At 36.0% G+C, this 19,865-nt stretch overlaps 1 protein-coding gene across 2 annotated transcripts; it reads right to left on the bottom strand.

Moving 5' to 3' along the window:
* Positions 1-17,138: 17,138 nt before the first annotated feature.
* LOC105051098 (ethylene-responsive transcription factor ERF114) lies at positions 17,139-19,424 on the bottom strand. Of its 2 annotated transcripts, XR_833154.4 has the most exons (3): positions 18,859-19,424; positions 17,693-18,303; positions 17,139-17,454 (listed from the first exon to the last, which is right to left on the bottom strand). XR_833154.4 is itself a non-coding variant. In XM_010931388.4 (2 exons), exons 1-2 carry the CDS (start codon positions 19,031-19,033, stop codon positions 17,774-17,776), a joined length of 705 nt encoding a protein of 234 aa, XP_010929690.1. In that variant the 5' UTR covers positions 19,034-19,424; the 3' UTR covers positions 17,494-17,773. The 2 variants fall into 2 exon arrangements, 1 of the variants encoding a protein (XP_010929690.1); XM_010931388.4 differs by lacking the exon at positions 17,139-17,454 and having other exon boundaries at positions 17,494-18,303.
* Positions 19,425-19,865: the final 441 nt, after the last annotated feature.

Raw genomic sequence — 19,865 nt, 5'->3', positions numbered from 1 at the left:
GCTGATTGCATTACAGTGATTTTACATGACAGTGATGCTAAATCATTCTTACCTCAAAATTCAACTCATCTAGGGATGTTAAGATCTGTCCAAGAGGATAGGTTTTCGGGACCAGAGAGAGAGAGAGAGGTCAGTGTGTCTGTCCTAAACCTGTGGACTGGGATATTGAGTTATAATTTTGGAGATAAAAATTCCTTGTAGTCTGACGGAAAAAATCGGCCCTACTCTTTAAACCCTTCAGACCCGATTAAACCTTATCCCACATCTCTCTCTCTCTGCACTGCTACTTTCTTGCCTCTTGATGCCTTCTTTTCACCACTTCATCGAGTTCAATCCCTATGCCTGAATTCTTCACTATCTCAAGAACCAAGTATAACTTTCACGGGTATTTAGGACGAAGTTGTCTAAAGAACCAAACTCCTTGCTGCTTTGCATTTTCTTTTACTTTAAGCTTGATCAAGAAATGAAAAATGTGATTTTTTTTTTTTTTTTAACTACTGGCATGTTCTTACCGATTTGGTTATGGTGAATAATGTGTTATTTACGCCTCGAACCGATTTTTTGATTCAGGTTTTGAGAAAAACATACTCTTTTCTTCAAAATTGCAGCTTTTCCAGGTTTGTATGAGTATAAAATATATCTTTAAGAGTTCTTGTAAAAGAAATTTGGGTTATTATTATTGGGATTTAGTAACTTCAAGTTTTCCACTTCTTCTAAGTCAGCTTGTAGTTTTAGGAATTTTCTATGTTTCCAGCTAATTATTATTTGTTTATCATCACAATCTCCATCTACTTGCACATGGGTTTTATTATGATTTATTTATTTTTTTAATTTAGTGATAGATTTGATCCACCCAATTTTAATTGGAAGGTTTCATAGTTCTTTGAAGTTATTTTGGCCGTTTGTATTTAACTTTTGATCTTATTGGATTGGCCCATCCCGGTAATTTCAATAATGTTCATGTGTATTTTCATATGATTTATTTAGAAATTCTATTTTGTATAAATATATCAAGGATAGTTTTGATATTTTATATGGTCAATGATCTTTGTTGTTCGTGCCGGATTTATTGCAGGTATTTCTAGCAAGAATTGTTTTTTGTGTTGTTTAAATTTGATTACGTTACCCTATCAAGATTATTTTATCTATTTCATTCTCATGAATGATCAAGTTAACTTTCTACTTTCAATCTTTTGTTGTTATATCATAGAATGTTATCATTCATCATATTTATGAAAAATTATTATTTATTAAATCACAGAATTTTATATGAATTTCTGATTGTCAGCATGTTAGTTTGTTAGATTGCATCTAGTTGAGAGAGAGACAGAGAGCACTTATAACTATAAAAGAGTGTTTGGTATAGAGGGATCATCCTAAAATTAAGAGTGATATGAGTAGAAGTGATAAAATTATTGTATTTAATTGCACCACGATGATCCTATGTGCCAGTAATTTTAAGTCGCCTATATTAATGGATATCTGAAATCTAATGGGACATCCGTCTTTGAAGTCAGAAATCTAAGATCATTCGAAGATAGTAATCTTGAGGTAAAATTTAAGAAAAAAATATCTTTTAGTTTAGCAAAAAAAAATACATTAATATATTATTAATATATTATATCAATATTATATATAGAATATTATATTACATTGATATTATATATTGGATTTATGATATATTATATTATAATATATTATTAATTATATTGTTGCTATATTATTTTTCAATTCTAATTCGAAATTATATTAGAAATAAATTACTATACTTTGTATTCATATAATTAAATTATTTAATATATTACTTCTATTATCTTATTTTTCTAATCAAAATAAGTATTACTATGAAAAAATATATTATGAGTGTTGCGTCAAGGCTTTGGAGGTGTCGATGTAGCCGAAGTCAAAGGGTGATCTGAATGTTGGGACACCAAACGGACCTACAAAAGAAGTCCACTCACATTGGAGGTGGGGTCTCCAGCAGAGGACCCTCCGATGGTTAACTCAGCTGGAGCTTGAGCATAGATATGGAGAGCATGAAAGTTGGGAATAGCATAGATTGGGTTACCCGAGCTTACTTGAGGATCTCCTTATTATCTTCTTATATCGAGAGATGTTGGATTTTGTTATGCTTAGATTGTAAGCCATCAAGCCTGAGCCTGTAGGCGATTAGTTGTAGGTGTTTGTTATGCCCATATGGCCATGTTTTAAGAGTTTGTTAGAAGATTTCAATATATTATCCATGTAGCCCAATGAGTCGATGGATTGGCATCGGCTCATGGTTAAGGTGCCATCTTGATCAGATCCATATCAGTATAGATTGTGTGATCTTATCTTTAGTGATTGATGGAATCCCAACCCGGAGGTTGGTGTCAGTCGTGGGCTTCATCCCCTATTGACGATGAGATGTCGATCCAGAGGTCGAAAGAGTCCCGACTTGGGGGTTAGTTAGGAGTTGACTTGGAGGTCAGTGAACATTCGAGCAGGTGTGGTAATTTCATTTTAGCTTTCTTTGGTGGATTCGATGGTGTCCATTATCGTCGGCCTGAAATTTTCGAGGGTGAGTGCCGAGATCGATGGCTAAGATGGTACGATCCCACAACAATAAGTATAAACAAAATATTGATTCTATAGTAAAAATTAATATATTTTCATAGAATTAATTATCTAAAGGACTAATAAATTTTTTTTGAAGATATATTAATAATTAATATATTGATAAATAAATAAATATTATTATATTATTTTTATATAATTTATAAATATATTTTAATGAAATATATTGAAATAATTTTGATATTATATGTTCAATGATTATTCTAAGATTTGGATCATCGATGCCCTTAGATCACCAAGTGATCCTGTTCGGACCATGCAACACCACCTAAGATTTCTGTTCCAGGATATTATTTTTACAACTAGCAATTGGCTCCATATCTTTGTCTATCATTTGATATAATATGCTTTGGAATTTTTGAAAATATGATGAGAACTTATAAATGCAGACGACGGTTTCGACCTAGTCGAACAGCCAAATGCAACCAGCAGTTCGTTAAAACAATGAAGTTGTGCATCCAAGAAATGTGAAAGGACAGCAGAAGGAGCAACCTCTGCGGAGGCTCGAGGGCTTTCGTAGTGAAATTTCCCAAACATTTCGTGGTCCTGCTGCAGGCTGTGAGTTCCGTATCTGGTCGCATTGCTGTCCCAATCCTAGCGTGTCATCCATGTATTTTTATTGTTTTGTTACATGCTTTCTCGTGTTAACCAATATTTATGTTTTTAGAAGATTTGAGAATCCAAGAACCAGACATGTTTTGGGGGCAAAGGTTGCAAGGGGATGGATGATGGATGCTTTCACATGATAAGGTCCATCTAGCAGCCATGTTGTGAGGAGTGCTCTCTCTAGATGGAAATGATAGACTCCTAAAGCAACTTGGTTGAAAGGAATGCTCTTTCTACAGGGCTGGAAAAATGGAAGTTCTGCTGTCAAAGAATGTGTTCTGCCTTTTGAATGTTGGACAATTTGCTACTAGCTTGGATGGGTTCGGGGAAAAAAAGATTGGCCTTCTTTCACAGTATCATCATTGGATCACTATCTCCGTGGATCTCAAAGCATTTATAACTTCTTCCTCTATATATCTGTATATATCTTAAAGCATTTTAAGAAGATGTTTGGTTTCCAATCGGAATCGGAATCGGAATGGATTGGAATGAGAATTGAAATGGCCATATCCTTTGAAGCATTTATTTCGTGATCAGAATTAGATGGAGATTTGAATTCTTGAAGAGAATTGAAATTGGATTTTAGAAGGCATTGGACCATTCCCATCCTCTAGAATCAGAATCGGAATGGGACTTTCTCTAATCAAATGGTTAAAATGAGATTCATTTATTTCCATTCTCATTTCAGATCCCAACTCTCTCCAACCAAACATTTCTAATCTTCTTCATCCATCCATTTGCATGGATCATGAAGCTGCCATTGGACGGTCCAATGATGGATGCGTGCGAAGGAAGGTGATGTGAATTCTTCCTTCGCACAAAATATATGACACATTTCTAGCTTGGATAGCTTTAATCTTCATTTATTTCAAGAATTTTGTTATGGTGCTTCTTTATAATATTTTATTATAAAAAATATTTAAGATATTAATGCACCATCTTATTTGTTTAATATTTTATTTTTTAAAAAATATTTTGTTATTTTTTGATTCTTTTTCTCCGTAACTTTTCTCCTCGCCGCTTCATTCCTCCCTCTCTGCCCACCTCTCCATCTCTTGAGCCCGCCACTGTATGCCAACTCCTTTCCTCCTCCTCTGCGAGAGCCTGCTACTCACCTTTTCATCATCGCACGCTACTTCCATCCTCCTCCTCCTCCACCCACCTCTCCATTGCTTGCCTCTTTGTGCCGCATGCCACCTCCTTTTTTTCTCCTCTTCTGTCCATCTCTCCATCGCTTGGCTTCCCGCTGCTGCATACCATCCCCTTCCTCATCCTCTTCCACCTCCACTCTTCTTCCTCTGCTCTTGCAAAGTCCCAAGCTCCCCCTCCTCTGCAATGGTGTGAACACCCCAATCCCCCTCCCTCCTCCTCTCTCTTCTTTTCGTCCACCCTTGGTGATAACCCCATCACCTCCCTCCTCCTCCAGTGCACCCTCCATCCCCACTCCAACTCCACCACCCACCTCTATCGAGAAATTACAATCTAGGAGAGGAGGGTGCGTGCAGGCTTTTTGATGAAAAAAAAATCCTGACGTTCAATTAAATTATAAGACTTGCCATCAATTTTAATGTTCAAACAATCCTGACTTTTGAGATATTTACTGTATTAACTACGCATACCGGTGCTCCAACTGATTGTTTATAGAAAAGTTTAAATTATCTATCTTTAATTTGATGGTCAGAAATAGATCAATTATTAAAAAATTAAACTATTTTTTTTTGGAGGACCATTCCAAGATTCTTATTTTAATTAAAAAAAAAAAAAAAAAAAAAAAAAAAGGGGGCGGCCCAAGTGTCACGTAAAAGCTTTAAGTCGGAATCAGAGAACCACGGGGATTAAAAAGAAGAACAAAAGCCTGGAGGTTTGTATTCTGAGAGCAAGTAACTTCAAATGTACTCTTTTTGTGCAGTTCGCATGAGTCCACGTATTCATATCTCCAAGGGGGGCATGACCTGTCAACGTCCACCAATTGCTGCCCCCCAAAGATTCCAACGAGATCGTAGCCACGGGAAGTGAACTAAAGGTGAGAACCGAGGGGCTTCGAATGCACCGCACCTTTCGTAGGTCGAGACAAATAGCATTGAGAAGAAGAACCGGACTTTAAGAGAGGAGAAAGCATAAAGAGAACGGTATATCTTACTTTATCAAGCATGTTATGTCTTTGTGGGTAGTGAATTAGAAGCATAGACTAATCTATTTTATAATCTTTTCCTTTTACTCTAAATTTTTAGGAGAGGAGATCGAGGGACCCCCAGGCCCTATAAAGTGGGTTATCACTGCACCCTAATGATGTGATGTATAAAGGACAACTAGAGATGCTTCTAGGTGAAAAAAAGTATATAATAATAAAAATAAATTATTATACATGTTTGGATTAGAGCTAATCATGAACTGGGTTTGGGCATACAAAATATCACAGTTTTAATAAACTTGACACAAAGTTTGATGAAAAATAAATATAGTTTAGGCTTGTGGTCCGATCTATGATCGGCTCTAGTTCGGTTCCTCTTTTAACTATTCATTGAGCATGTCTGTGTCTGTGGTTTTTGGTTATCTATGATCCATGATTGCATATATGCTGGCCTTTTCAATCATTCAATGATCCATGAATGACCGATGGCTACGTCATGTTTGATAATTGAAATTTTTTGAAGCATCTATTTATTTCTTAAAACAATAAGAATTTGATCTCCTGTAATGTCCTAGCATTGAATTTGTTAGCCGCATATATTCTCGAGAAGCATGCAAGTTTCATCCATGTCGTGATTGTCGCTGGCTCTAAATCTTGGCATGGTGAGGGATGATGTTTACTATGCTTGATTCAATGAAATTTAGTTGTTGTAAAGAGGAAAAGAGGTACTTTAATGCCAAAAAAAATATTAGAGGTGTAGATGGGGCGTGTATTAATATTTCTAAAACAGTATTAGATATAACATATGCATGTTAAATTGTTTAAAAAAGTGCCCAACTAAGTTGGTGATTTAGTCTCTATTGGATACAAGAAATTTAAAATTATACTCATCAGAATTTCAGGTGGGTTTCTTTAGAAATATGTGAATATAGAAGTTGTTACACTCCATACCCAAAATCTAGATCAGATATGCGATGCCACATACTTCCTAGGGCAAGCCTTCAAAATGTGTAAAGCTTATAAAATTCGTTATAATCTCAATATCCCATAACATTATTGATCTCAATTCATAACAAATATTTCGCATTAATAAATATCAAATTTTATATAATTTATAAGACTTGGTTATTCAATTGATATTGCAGATATTCTATCTAACCAATTCATTCAAATTGTAATCCAAATGTTAGCCAAGTACATCCTGTCATTCCGAAAAAAAAAGAGGAGAGGTTGTGAGCTTTACGGTCCAGTAAGAATTCTCACATATTAATATCAATATAAAATAATAAATATGAAAGTAACAACGATTATTATTCATATAAACCATATATCAAAAGATATCACATTCATAACACATGCATAGTAAATATAATTTTTTGTGCAATGAGTCACATCATACAACTATCTCAACCAACATACATCGGATCCGATTATATTAAAGTGCTCGGCTTCGAACTATCATGATCACGTTTCAAGCCCATGATAAACAACAAAAATGGCTAGTCTTGCAGACTACCATAACCATTCGTGGAAAGGATAACAGTAACTAGTGTTATGGACTACTACAATCATATTTCAAGCCTGTGACAGGCATCAAGAAAGTATAGATAGTCCAAAGGATCATAAATACTTAACTCTGAACTACCATAATGACGTTTCAAACCCGTGGTAGGACACTCATAAAGTGACTAGTCAAAGAATCATAAGTACTCGATCTTGAACTACTATAGTCATATTTCAAATCCATTACAAGGCACCAATAAAGTGGCTAATCGGAGGACCACAAATGCTCAACTCTGAACTATCATGATCATGTTTCAAGCATAATAAGATATCAATAAAATAGCTAGTCTAGAGCACCACAACCTCACATTTAGTCACATAACTTGATTACATATTTGTTAAGTGTTATACTTCAGGATCATGTTCTTTTGCAAAATTCGATATACATGATTATCAAAATTCATCCAACTTAGGATCAATGATATATCATATATAACTTCATACAAAATCTTATATGTATATATATTTAACAAATAAGTATATAGCATATAGCTATTAAAACTACATAAATCAAATCACTGATGCTCAAAATAATTTTTATATAAATAGATGAACAATATCTAGAAATTCTTATCTCTACTGTCGTTAAATTAAATTCACTAGATTTATGGCCTAGGTGTCAAGAACCCTACTTGATATCCATTTGTCCCAAGAATTATTGTCCTACAAATCTAAAATTCACATTAAATAAAATTTATAGTGTAGGGTTTATCAATCTAAAATCCACTATCGGGGTTCACTAGGGCCCACCGACAAATTTTTGGATTCTTTTCCTCATGGATCCCCTGGTTCGTTTAAGAGAAAATAAATAAGTTTCCAAAATTTTTCATCTAAAATTTTTCTAATCCATCTAAGAGAGAGAAAATAAATATATAAATAAATAATTAAATTAATTGATTAACAAAATAACTAGAGAAGAGAGAGAAATCCTCTCCTCTCTTCTTCTCTTTTTCTCCAAAATAGGGGACACCCTTCCCATGTCCTTTCTCCCAGGTACTATGGTGGAAGATCGGAGCCGGCGACCTAATCAGGTGGCTCTCAATGGCGATACTGGGTGTCCAGTAGAGAATCATGATGATGCCAATGGCCCTTTGGCCGATGGTGGGGAAGGGAACAAAAGAGCCGACCATGGATTAGCTCCAATGGAGAAAATGAAGCAACCTGGCTCACCAACCGATGATTGTTCTTTCTCCAATCGCTTGGGAGAGGACTAAGAACTCAACCAAATCTCTGGTGAGGCCTTAAACCTGAACAATGGCAACTCAATCAGAACCAAACCAAATACAGAAGAACAATAAAAAAAAGAGCAGTTTCCTTTTCAACCCAAATGCGGTGACTTGCTGATGGCAAATTGGTCTTTGATGGTGGCTAAGGGATTGGAAGAAGATGGAGAGTGTAGTGAGGGCCTCTTACCTAGACTCTAGCAACGAAAATGATGTGAATCAATAGTGGTTCCTCCAAAATACTCGACAAAAATCTAAAAAATCCCATGGATTTTCACTGGTGGTTGATTAAGGATTGAGAGGTGATGCATTGGGGAAGGATTTAGAGGTTTTTATAGACCGATCTCTAGGGCTTTCGTCAGAATCCGACGAGCCCTAGAGTCCTCATGATGGATTTGAGAGAGAAATAGAGTCCAATCGGGACTCTCTTTCTTTTTTTTTTTCTTTTTCATGCCCTAAGATTCATATGAAAAATAAGTGATTGAGTTTTTACAGAAGTATTGATATTAACTTTATACAACCAATGATAACGAGTCAATATACGGCCTTTGGACTAGGAGGATAGCAGCAAGGAATTTAACTTTTTATAATTTAGTATTTTTATGTTGTTAGAACTAATGCTGAACAAAGAACCACCTATGATTTTAGGAGGTGGTTGAATTGTGCTAGCATCTAAACTATAAGATAATGATCTTTACTACTTATAATAATTATTTAAATTTTTTTATGTGTATACCTCTTAAACATTTAAATTTATGTGAATGTCCTTTCAAAATTAATATTTATATATATACCCTTATATATATATATTAATTTTTTTGTATATGTACCCACATCATTAATATTGTTAAAAAATTAACATTTAAAATTTAAATGATTAAAATATCCTTACGAGTAGATGTGTAAAAAAAAATTTATATCTATGCAAATAGCAATTTCATAAAGGTATTCATACAAATTTGAATGTTTAGAAGGATATACATGTAAAAAAAATTAATTTAAGTTTTATCTATTTCATCTAGATATTCGAGCTTTTTACTTTATAATGTAGTAACATATTGCATAATATAACAACATAATGATAATATTATAAAATATTTTATAATAAAAATATTATATTATATTTATTTTTATACAAGATGGGACGATTATGTCCATCTTATAACAACATGATATATCTTATACATTTCACAAAGATATTTTTAATAAAAATTTAAAAATAAAATATAATAAATTATAAATTTTATTATTATATAATGTCCAAACTTATAACTTTCTTTATTCTGTGCAAATATAAGCTATCCATCTAATATCAGATTTAGATATATTTTCAGAAGTATATTATTATATATAAGAGGAAGTATGAATGGTTACCATGTATTTATTTTCTAGATAAAATAATTTTCATCTATTATTTGATAAAAAGATTATTTTATCTATGTAGATTAATAAATTAAATATATTTTTTACATATTTTAGTTGTGTATGTTAATTTTTTTCCATTAAAATAAGAAAAAAAATTAAAAAATTAAGATAGGTATATTTATGTTTAGAATTTTTTGCATGTATATCCTTCTAAATATTTAAATTGATGTGAATATTCTTATAAAATTACTATTTATATATACACCTTATAATTTTTTTTGCATATCTATCGATAAAAGTATTTTAGTCATTTTAATTTTAAATTATTAATTTTTAACGGTGTTAGATGATATGGTATATATATATATATATAATATTTTATGAGGGTATACATGTAGATTTTAATTTTAAAAAGATATTCATATAAATTTAAATATGTAGAAGGATATATATGTAAAAAAATTAATTATTTAATAATTTTTGGATACTCTTCAATAGTTTTAACGACTGTGGTAACAGGTTGTTTGGTCTTACGATTACCAATTTGTTAGAACACGAACCTTTTTAAAATTTTTCATCATTGTGTGTGACTACTCATGATAGGAGGATTTTTTGCAGGACTTGTTAAAATCACTGGTTATTGGCCTCACGGGGAAAAGTTGATGATGTCAGAAGAGGCCCGTATGGTTCGGAGCCGATCTCCCAGCTTTGTATGGGACCAGGTGGTTGGATGAATGATCTCCAGCATTTTTTTTAAATATAAAAATTATTATTTAAATCTTAAACAGTTTTAAATCCTAAATAAAAGCCATTATGATTGTTATAAATTAGTCAATAATGATCTTGGTGAAGATGTACCATGCTGCAGCTCAAAATTTGGCCACACAAACTAGATGAATTGCTATATTTGATGAAGTTGGAGGAGCTAGCGTAGTAAGATGCTGGAGTTATTTTGTTACCATAAAAAATAATTAGGAGGTCATTATTAGAACATAGGTAGTTAGGGATCCTTCAATTTTTAACGCAGATGGAGTTTTGAGAAGAAATAATGGAGATGAAAGAGAAATAAAGGTATTATGGCATGGGAAGTTCCCTCGTCGTCCGGTATTTATAGAGATTAGAACATGAATCCACATGATTAGGATCGTGAGAGTTACATATAAGTGGTTGGGCTCTTTCTCCATCGATCGGTCAGAATGATGGGGATATTTCTTTTGACTCATGTCATTGAGTATTTTTACTATTTATTGGTCGATTGCGACATTTACTTTTAGATGATCAATGGAGTCGGTGGGTGATTATTCAAAGATTTTATTAATTATTAATTTAATTAGATATATATCGTTATTTGATTTGATGGATTGAATTGCCAAATGAGATTTTTGGAAGGACGGATCCAAAACATATCACTTTATGATAAAGAAATAATAATTTTGCTCCCTAACAAAAAAAGAATAAAATAAAAAAATTATTGGAGCCAAGCATAGGCTCTCAGTTATCGGCTTTGGGCCGACGTACGGAGTTCGGTTTTGAGCTCCCACCAACGCAACACCGCGCCCCTTGTTTCCCATTTGATTCTTTTCGGCAGCGTAAAAAAGAATAGAGTTTGGGCCGCCAAGGTTGACGTGGGACAGCCGAAAGAACGAGAACATCATTTCCCATGCAAACTCTAAATATAAAGAAAGAAAGAAGCAAAAGAGTACGCCATTTTAACCACGCAAGCAACGCCTCGGAAGGCGTGCCGCATGTCATCTTTTCTTCTTTTTTTTTTCTTTTTTTTCCAAGCTGGGTCCCACCGCGCCGCGCACCCATTATGCTTACCACGCCTCCCACGTAAGCTGACCGGCCGGAGCAGCATATTCCCATGTGGACCTCCGCGTGCCACGCAACACCAACAGCTCCTTCTTTTCCTGGAAGCTTCCATCTCCCTCCCTTTTGTCGGCTAGGCGTATTTTATTGTGCCGTAGAAGATAAAAAGGAAAAAAAAAAAAAAGGAAAAATCCGAAAACGGACCCGGATCCGTGATGCATCTGGGTTTTTTAGGTTCTTTGTGTTACATGTAGTTTGTCCTCTCATGTATCATATAGAGTCACAATCATCGTGCAATATGCATGGCATCTAGGCTGGTTTTAGAGATCTAAACCATCTCAGATGGCTTCTGCTGTACTCTCGCTGGAGCTACGAGCAGATGATAAAAAGTTCTGATTTTGAAAGATCTTTTGCCATACTTAAGAATCTCATAGTAAAAAATTAGTTAAAAAAATATAAATATATAAGATTAATTTATTTGATGATGATCTTCATATAGTTTACTAGTTTAAATCCTAACATTCTTGTTAGATTAAAGATTCAGATTCGTTCAAATCCAATCATGAATACTATAAATTCAAGAATAAATTACAGGAACACCCACTTTACTCTAGCTTAATTTTACTTACATCTCTGTATTTTAAAAAGTATCAAACTAATCTTTCTAATTATCGATATATTCCGATATAGTCTAACCGTCCATTTTTGTTAATAAAAATTTTTAAAATGACAAAAATACCCATCTCCTTCCTTCTCCTCTATGACCGGTGTCCTTTTTCTCCCACTTTCTTCCTTCTTCCTTTCTCTTCTTTTCTTTCTTTTTCATCCATTTCTCCTCCTCCCTTTTCTTCTCTTTCTCCCTCCTCCTTTTTCCTCCTCTCCTTTTTCCACCTATTCTCTTCCTCCCCTTCTTCCTCTTTCTCCCATCATGATGGGGTCTTCCTTTGTTGTCCATCGGTTTTTCCTCATCTTAGCCTCTTGGCTGCTGTTTATCCTTTTGTTCGTGGTATTTGTTAGTTTTATCTCTTATGGAATAGAATTCTTCTGATCCATCCATTTAGTTTCTTCACCAAATCCTACAAAATTTCATGCTTCTACCAAAATTAAGCTCTCAAAACCTCAACGGACCTACTCACACCAACACAACTCTTACAAAATTGTATATGCATGAGAAAAAACCACAATTGGAACCTAAAAAACCCCTCCGATCTCCCTCTGGTGTTTTCTTTTCCCTTGGATCTTCGAAAAAGAGAATTAAATGAAAAAAAAGGAAGCAAAAAGAAAAAAATAATGATCAATCTATGTGGTAAAAAGTCTTATCTTTCAATTTTTTTCATCTTTCTTTTGTTTTCGTTGAATTTTTCTCTGTTTTCCCCCAATTTTTCCTCTATTTTTTCCTTACTCAAGAGTCTCAATTGGGTGGGAGGCTTGAAGCAGCCGAACAGGAAAGCTTAGATGATGGCTATGATTTTGTGTTGGGTCTTAGAGCTCTTATGATCTCATGCTTCAGAAGCTGAAATTGTGTTGCTGCTAGACAATATTTGTCCCAAAACATTATAGCGTTATAATTGCTATTTTTAAACCAGCTCTCTCTCTCTCTCCCTCATACACTAGAGGAGGAGGCCGTTGCGTAGGGAAATGGTTTATAGGTAGTTTAGAGGAAAATAATAAGGAGGAGAAGTAGATAGGAAAGAAGGGTAGGAGAAAAGAGAGGAGAAGAATGGGTGGAGAAAGGGGAGGAGAAAGGTGAGGAGAAAGAGGAGGAGGAGAATGGATAGAGAAAGAAGAGGGAGAGAAAAAAGGGAGAAAGAGGACGAAGGAGAGAAGAAGAAATGTATGAAAAGAAAGGAAAGGAAGAGAAAAGAAAAAGGAAGGAAGTAAGAGAAAGAGGAACATCGATCATGGAGGAGGGAGGAGGAAGAAGATGGGTATTCTTATCATTTTAAAAAATTTTATTAATGGAGATAAACAATCGGACTACATTGATACATATCGATAAATAGAAGGCTAGTTTGACACTTTTTAAAATATAAAAAATGTAAATGAAATTGAGCTAAATTAGATGGGATGTTTTTGTAATTTATCCTAAATCCACTTATAAATATAATGATCAATCTACATTTAGTAGTTTATATGAACTATGGATTGAATTTGTTTTGATACGATTTGTTATAATTTAGGATTTTATTTAAAAAAGATTAGTCAAAAAAATGTTATTTAGATTTTTTTTGATCTTGTATAAATAGATACCTACATAATTGAACATATATCTTTTATATATATATATATATATATATATATATATATATATACATGAACTTAAAATCTATATAATACATGATTGATATGGGACTAAACATAGCCCTTGCATAGAGCCTGACAATTTTTAGATCTGAAGTCAAATAAAAAAAAATGAAGCATTCTCTATTAAAAATTAATATACTTTAAATATTAATTATTATTGAAAAATTAATCTACGTACAATAATTTTTTATAGATATGTTTATAAAATTCATCATTAATCTATTTAATTTATTTTTTTTATTATAATATTGTATCTCATTGAAATATTAATACAGGATTCGGAGCCTGAAATGATTGTTCAGTTCGATCTGTCTAACGGCTGGCCTTGCCCTGGCATTTTGACAATAACTTGGGATGGCAAATTTTTCGGTTATGCAATCCTAATGTGCGTCCAGACTTTTCAAAGAATGTTGTACTGGAATCATTGTTCCACTAGTTGTTTGGTTCCAAGCTTCATAACGTGGTTGTTTACCCATCATAATAGTCTACAGGGTTGTTGGCTCTTCTGATGTGTAGTAGTCATCATTGTGCAGTTGGTCCAGTCCCATGGCTAGTTCTTTGCAATGCTCATTGAAATAAAATAATTATTTTATTAAAAATAAATTTATTAATTTATTAATTTATTCCTTCTTAAATTTTTTTGACTTCAATTTTTTGCTTATAATTATAAAAATATTGTAGAGGTCAGAAAATGACTACTCTTATAATTACATCTTATGTACGATAAGATTGAATGGCGCTTGCACATAAAAAAAAAAAAAGAAAAAAGAAAAAAAGAGGTATGTGGATATGATCTCTAATATTTAATACGATTTTTGAGTTTTTTTGTCACTGATCGATGCACTTTTATGCCCATTTCATGGTGTTTCTTCCATCCATATCTTAAATGGAGTGCGGCAAATCAATACATGCACGTATATATACGGATAAAACAAGCACTGTTATCTACAATTCTCTTTAAAATGCTGAGGTTAGGCACGTAAGTGTCCTTTTGAGCTGCGCCAACACACTATAAAACAAGCACTTTTACCTCTATAAAATGTTGAGGTTAGGCATCCAAGCGTCCTTTTATTTTTGGCAAGATTCCAAATGTCCTTTTGAGCTTTGCATACATACAGTAAAACAAGTACTTCTACCTAAAATGCTCTCAAAAAGTCGAGGTTAGGCACCTAAGTGTCCTTTCGAGCTTTAGTTGCACTTGGAACTTGTGGCAGACGGACCATGGTAAGATTAGGCAGGAGATAACATGATAACCCTCAGAAACTCTAATAACAATCATTATTGCAAACAGATGAGCTCAATCAGTGGAGCAGTGGGCCAATAGCCTCTTCCATGCGAAACTCGATGGGTAGAAGTCGGATTCTAAGTAATCCGAGTTTTAGGGACAGTCCCGTGGACCTGAGTTCCCCAGTCCAAGAAATCGGTGCTAGGTCATGATCAGTTTTTGAATAGATCGGCATGGGTCCACCAATATTCCTTGAAGGATGGCACCTATTCCTTAATTCCTTGTATCTCGCTGATGCTGACAAAGACCTTCCATCTTTACGTGATAGCCAAAATTGACCCATCCCGCCGAATGTTGGGTTTGAATTTACACCTATTTCGACCTCATTCCAGCTAAAAGATGGAATGGAATCATGAAAACGTACAAACCAAGTCTACTATAACTTCTAATGCAGGTCAACTAATCTAGACTTTGAGCAAGAGGTGACAACCTCTATGTGCATTCGCATTAGCACGATTATTGATGCCTGTCGTCGAATGTTGGCATCTTGTATGCTAACTTCGATGACCCGTGCTAGCTGTCAAATGTTAGAATCTTGATTAGACTAAGTCTTGCGTATCTCTAAATGCATAGTTAGTGCAATAATTTTTCATATTCGAGAAATTGACCAAGACCAGTCTAACAGAATATAATACTACTCTCCTCCGTCTAAATATATTGTCTTCCAATTTGTTTCAACTATAACTGCTACAAGTAGTCAAGGGAATCGTTACTTTATGTGCTAGTTGTTGTGAATCAGGTGTACGATGCATGCCAATTGCTGCATCTTCTCTTGGAAATAAAAGATATGTTGTTCACATACATTTGCATTTGCTAAGATTTTAATTGGCGCCCATAATTAAGCTGTTAAAAAGATCGTCATCATCTACCAAAGATTGATGCTAGAACTGATTCATGATTCTCAATTATAATTTACAGGACACATGTCTCTTGTCAGAGACATCTCAATTCACATTTGGTGCCATACATATCTACACGGTAGGTAGCATCATCAATCATAAAGCAAGCCAGGACTTCACCTAATTCATGTGAAACAAGCTAGAATTGACCTAACTTCCTAACTTGTTACTCGTTTTATATGCTCTATACTCTGCCAGTACATTTCTTCTTTTGGAGAATGATGTTGATATGTGCTTGAAGAACAACTCAAGAATAAGTTCTTTTAACTTACAAACTCCCTTCTTTGGACACGGGTGCACCCTCACATGCCCACACCATTCTCTAAAGAGATGTGCGATACGTTTGTAGCCACTTAGCCAGGCCTGTCAGCATGATTAAATAATTTAAAAAAAAAAAATTTAACCACAAAATATTCACAGAGACGATCACATTCGCGCCAAACTAGGCTGGCGTATTGCATGGCAATACGGGCCACGTAGCATACGTGCATGACAGACATTAGAGCACACGTGCTTCAAAACACGAACGTGTGGGTCCCACCGCTGGCTGTCGAGGCACGCGCATCATGCGATGCTCCTCCACGTGGAGGTACACTGGACGCCACTTCCCGGTGGGTGGATGCCGACATGCACGTGGCCAACGATCAACGTTAGGTGTTTTGGCGAAGATTAAGAGACGTGAGGAACAAAGCAAACGTAGAGAGGGGGGAGGCTCCCAGTGCCACGTGTCATGATAAGTGGGCCGCCTCCTCGAAGGCCCTGAGGCCGGCCGAAAAGCTAAGGCTAAGGCTAAGGCTAAAGCTAAAGCTGCCGACTCTCCTGAGATCGTAGCTACCAGAAAACCCAAAATCGGCTGCCGACTTCCATGACTTAGAAAACCAATGGGTAGTTGAACGAAGACCAGATGATGGATTCTTTTTCTTCTTGTCTTAACCTCTTCTCCATCTTCTCCTTTGAGTATTAGGCCTACGGTCATTTTCTATATCTTTGCTCCAGCACCTGAAGATATGCGATCGTCTTCTAATAGTTTTATTAACCATTTGACCATCACCCTCTTACTATATGTGCCAAGAGTATATTAAGCAAGCATACCTTCCAAAAGTCATGAAGGCAATATTCTTTGCTATATTTCTTATTGCAATTCGTCTTTCAAGTATTGCAAGCAATAAAGGTAAGCTTCAATGCGCTAGCTTAATACTTTTTCTGTAGTTGGTTAGCCTTGACATTATTACTTACTCCCTCTCTGAGTATCTATGCAAGTTTTGTGAAGGTGGTGTAAATGACTTGGATGCTGCATAAGAGAAGGAAAAACCATTTTGGAGGTCAGCAAGAAATCGTGTAGAAACTCTCCTCTCGATCTCCATTCCAATTTGTCCCCACCCGAAATAAAAGTTCTATAGTTCCTTTTATAGTTCTAGTATTGAGCAAACAACAGCTGACAAAATATCGATCAAGCATATATAGAAGAATCTCTTAAAGGGTCAAACATTTAAAGAGCCTTGACCAGTGGCTCAAGAAGGAACCAAATCATCGACCACCGAAACCTCTTCTCCTCTTGTCCTCTCTATTCTCAATTAAACTGTTGCAGTTGTCTTGTTCACAAACGAGGACTCGAGATTTCCGTAGTTTATGAAAGGTTTTCCTTGACAATATCTGGAGAGTAAGTAATTGGTAAGCTAACCATAAATGGAGTAAGAAGTAAACTCTCTTCTTGTTGTGAAAAGATGGATTTCTTACTACTTTAAAGATAGGAAAGAACCATTGAAAGGATAAGGAACAAACCAAAGAAAAATTAACAATCCAAAAGTGGCAAAAAAAAAAAAAAAAAAAAAAAAAAAGAAGAAGAAGATCAAACCAATCAAAAGGACTACAAAGATAAATCATCACTTACCCATAGTCCCATCGATATCATTCTCTATCTCTTTCTCTTTCACACACTTTTGCACCAACTCAAACACATCCAACACCAGTCTCACGGATGCTGGCTGCTGTCTTTATCCTTCTGGTCTCCATGAGGCCATGAGGTAGAGGAAGAAGAGGTACCAAACTGCGAAGAGAAATCCAAAAACTCTTGCGAAGAACCCGACATAGATGCCGGTGACATTTGAGAAGATCCCGACGCGAAGGAGCCTCCGATGTAGAGCCCTGATGCCACATTGTGGAAGTCTTCGTCTCTACTTTGGAGGAGCTGGGCATACTGAAGTAGGTCCGGGTATGTAGCTGCCGCCGATGGGGTGATGGGCTCTGGTTGTCGCTCTGGGATTCCCCTACTAAGTAAGAAGCCAAGGTCAGTCCGGCCTTGGACTCTCTCAGGGAAATTGAGCTTGGCCTTGGTGCCTTTGAACCTCAGGGCCGCCTCATCGTAGGCTATGGCGGCTTGTTCGGCCGTGTCAAAGGTCCCTAACCATACTCTTGCTGCCTTCTTGGGGTCCCTTATTTCTGCTGCCCATTTCCCCCATGGTCTTTGCCTCACTCCCCTGTAGTGCCTTCTCCTCACATTCCCTTCATTTAAGGTTTTCCCAAATAAGTGCGAGAGAGAGGGAGGGAGAGAGATCGTGATCATTTAATATACGTAAGACAGTGAGTCACTTCGTATGCACCAAAAAAGACAATTGATTATTTGTACTTTTATTCTTACTAAGCTTATACAATTTCAGCTGTGCATTCCTTAATATTATAATGTTTGGTTCTGGGGCTAACAATGGTTGGCAACATGCTGAAGACCAATCTAGTGCTCGAGGAAACTTCAATTCCTCACGGAATATGGAATAAGAAGCCATAAGAACCACATAATAAGCTGTTTCTAGGGTTTTCGTAGAAGTTTCTCAAACATATGCCATCTAATAATTAATTGTAAACAGCATAGGATAACACTTCTCCAGGGTTTGAGTGACATATAATTATCAACGGATATGATGATCTTTCTTCTTAAGTAGCCACTTGCCACGATTTTTTTTGCAACTAAATAAATTTTTCCTCGAGATCTAGCTAATAGAACTCATCAAAGACGCAATTATAGAAGAAGAGAGTGGTGCAAGAGTGTTAGGTCATTCATACCTTGCTCTTGTGAAGGTTGGCTGAGCTCCCTGATCTCCATGCTTCCCGAGCCCGTCCCGGCCATGGCCGGGCTCAACTCCGGCTGGATCTCCCTAGTCTCGCCCCCTCCCACTCCCACTCCCACTCCCACCCCCGGTGAGCTCGAGCTGATCACATGAGCAAGGGCCGATACCATGGCCGACGCGTCCTGATCGGCGCGCTCCGTGGTATATTGCGAGAACACGCGCTCTCCTTCCTTCTCCTCCTGCTCGTCGGGAGGGAGGGGCCTCTTCCCATGCCTTCGATCCACCTTTCTCTCTATCTCTCTCTCTCTCCTCTTTTGCCTCAGCCTCCCATGCGATGGATCGACCTCCTCTTTGGTTTGGAGATGATCAGATGATGATCATCTTTTCTATGGTGGTGGATAGAGGAGAAAGAGGAGGAGGAGGAGGAAAAAGAGAAGCAAGGAATATATGGAGGTATATATAAAGAGATGGGAGGGAGGAAAGAAGAAGAGGGAAAATATAGAAAGAGATGAAGGACTCGGAGGGAGGTGGGGGAGATGATAAGAACGGGCATTGGGGTGGGGTGGGGCGGGGGCTTTTATTGGCTAATGCCCGTTGAGCCCTCCTTTGCCTTTTCTTTATGTTACATTAACTTGGATCTCTAAGTTTCTCCTGTTGAATTTCCCCTATATAAGATCTATAATAATATGGTTTAATTAGAGAGCCCAACAAGCAACCCACCACATGGACCCTATAATTGCCCCTCCAGGGTGGGACCCAACACGCTATGCTTGGTTCCGGGGTCGATGGGTTGCTTATTTGACTGGCTACTCAGACATAACCGAGCTACTTTGAGCTGGTCTGAATCACAAAAAATTTAGTTTGAAAAAAGAGGCCGGAGTCAAACAACATCATCCGAATTCTGAGGGTAGGGTTGAGCCATATACCTGGATATCTTTTAAATAATATTCTCGCTTTAAATCCAATTAAATGGAGCCGAACATGTTTCGTGTTGGTTTCATG

This window comes from Elaeis guineensis, chromosome 9, assembly GCF_000442705.2.
Source record: "Elaeis guineensis isolate ETL-2024a chromosome 9, EG11, whole genome shotgun sequence".
Taxonomy (NCBI): domain Eukaryota; kingdom Viridiplantae; phylum Streptophyta; class Magnoliopsida; order Arecales; family Arecaceae; genus Elaeis; species Elaeis guineensis.
The sequence above is the reverse complement of the archived record's forward strand: the minus strand, read 5'-3'. Positions and strand labels throughout refer to the sequence as shown.

Bases quoted from the DNA above. Each gene is read 5' to 3' on its own strand.
- LOC105051098 (XM_010931388.4), bottom strand. From the start codon at position 19,033: ATGGTATCGGCCCTTGCTCATGTGATCAGCTCGAGCTCACCGGGGGTG. The intron at 18,304-18,858 runs GTATGAATGACC...CCTTAAATGAAG, and splicing joins CCAACCTTCACAAGAGCAAG to GGAATGTGAGGAGAAGGCAC.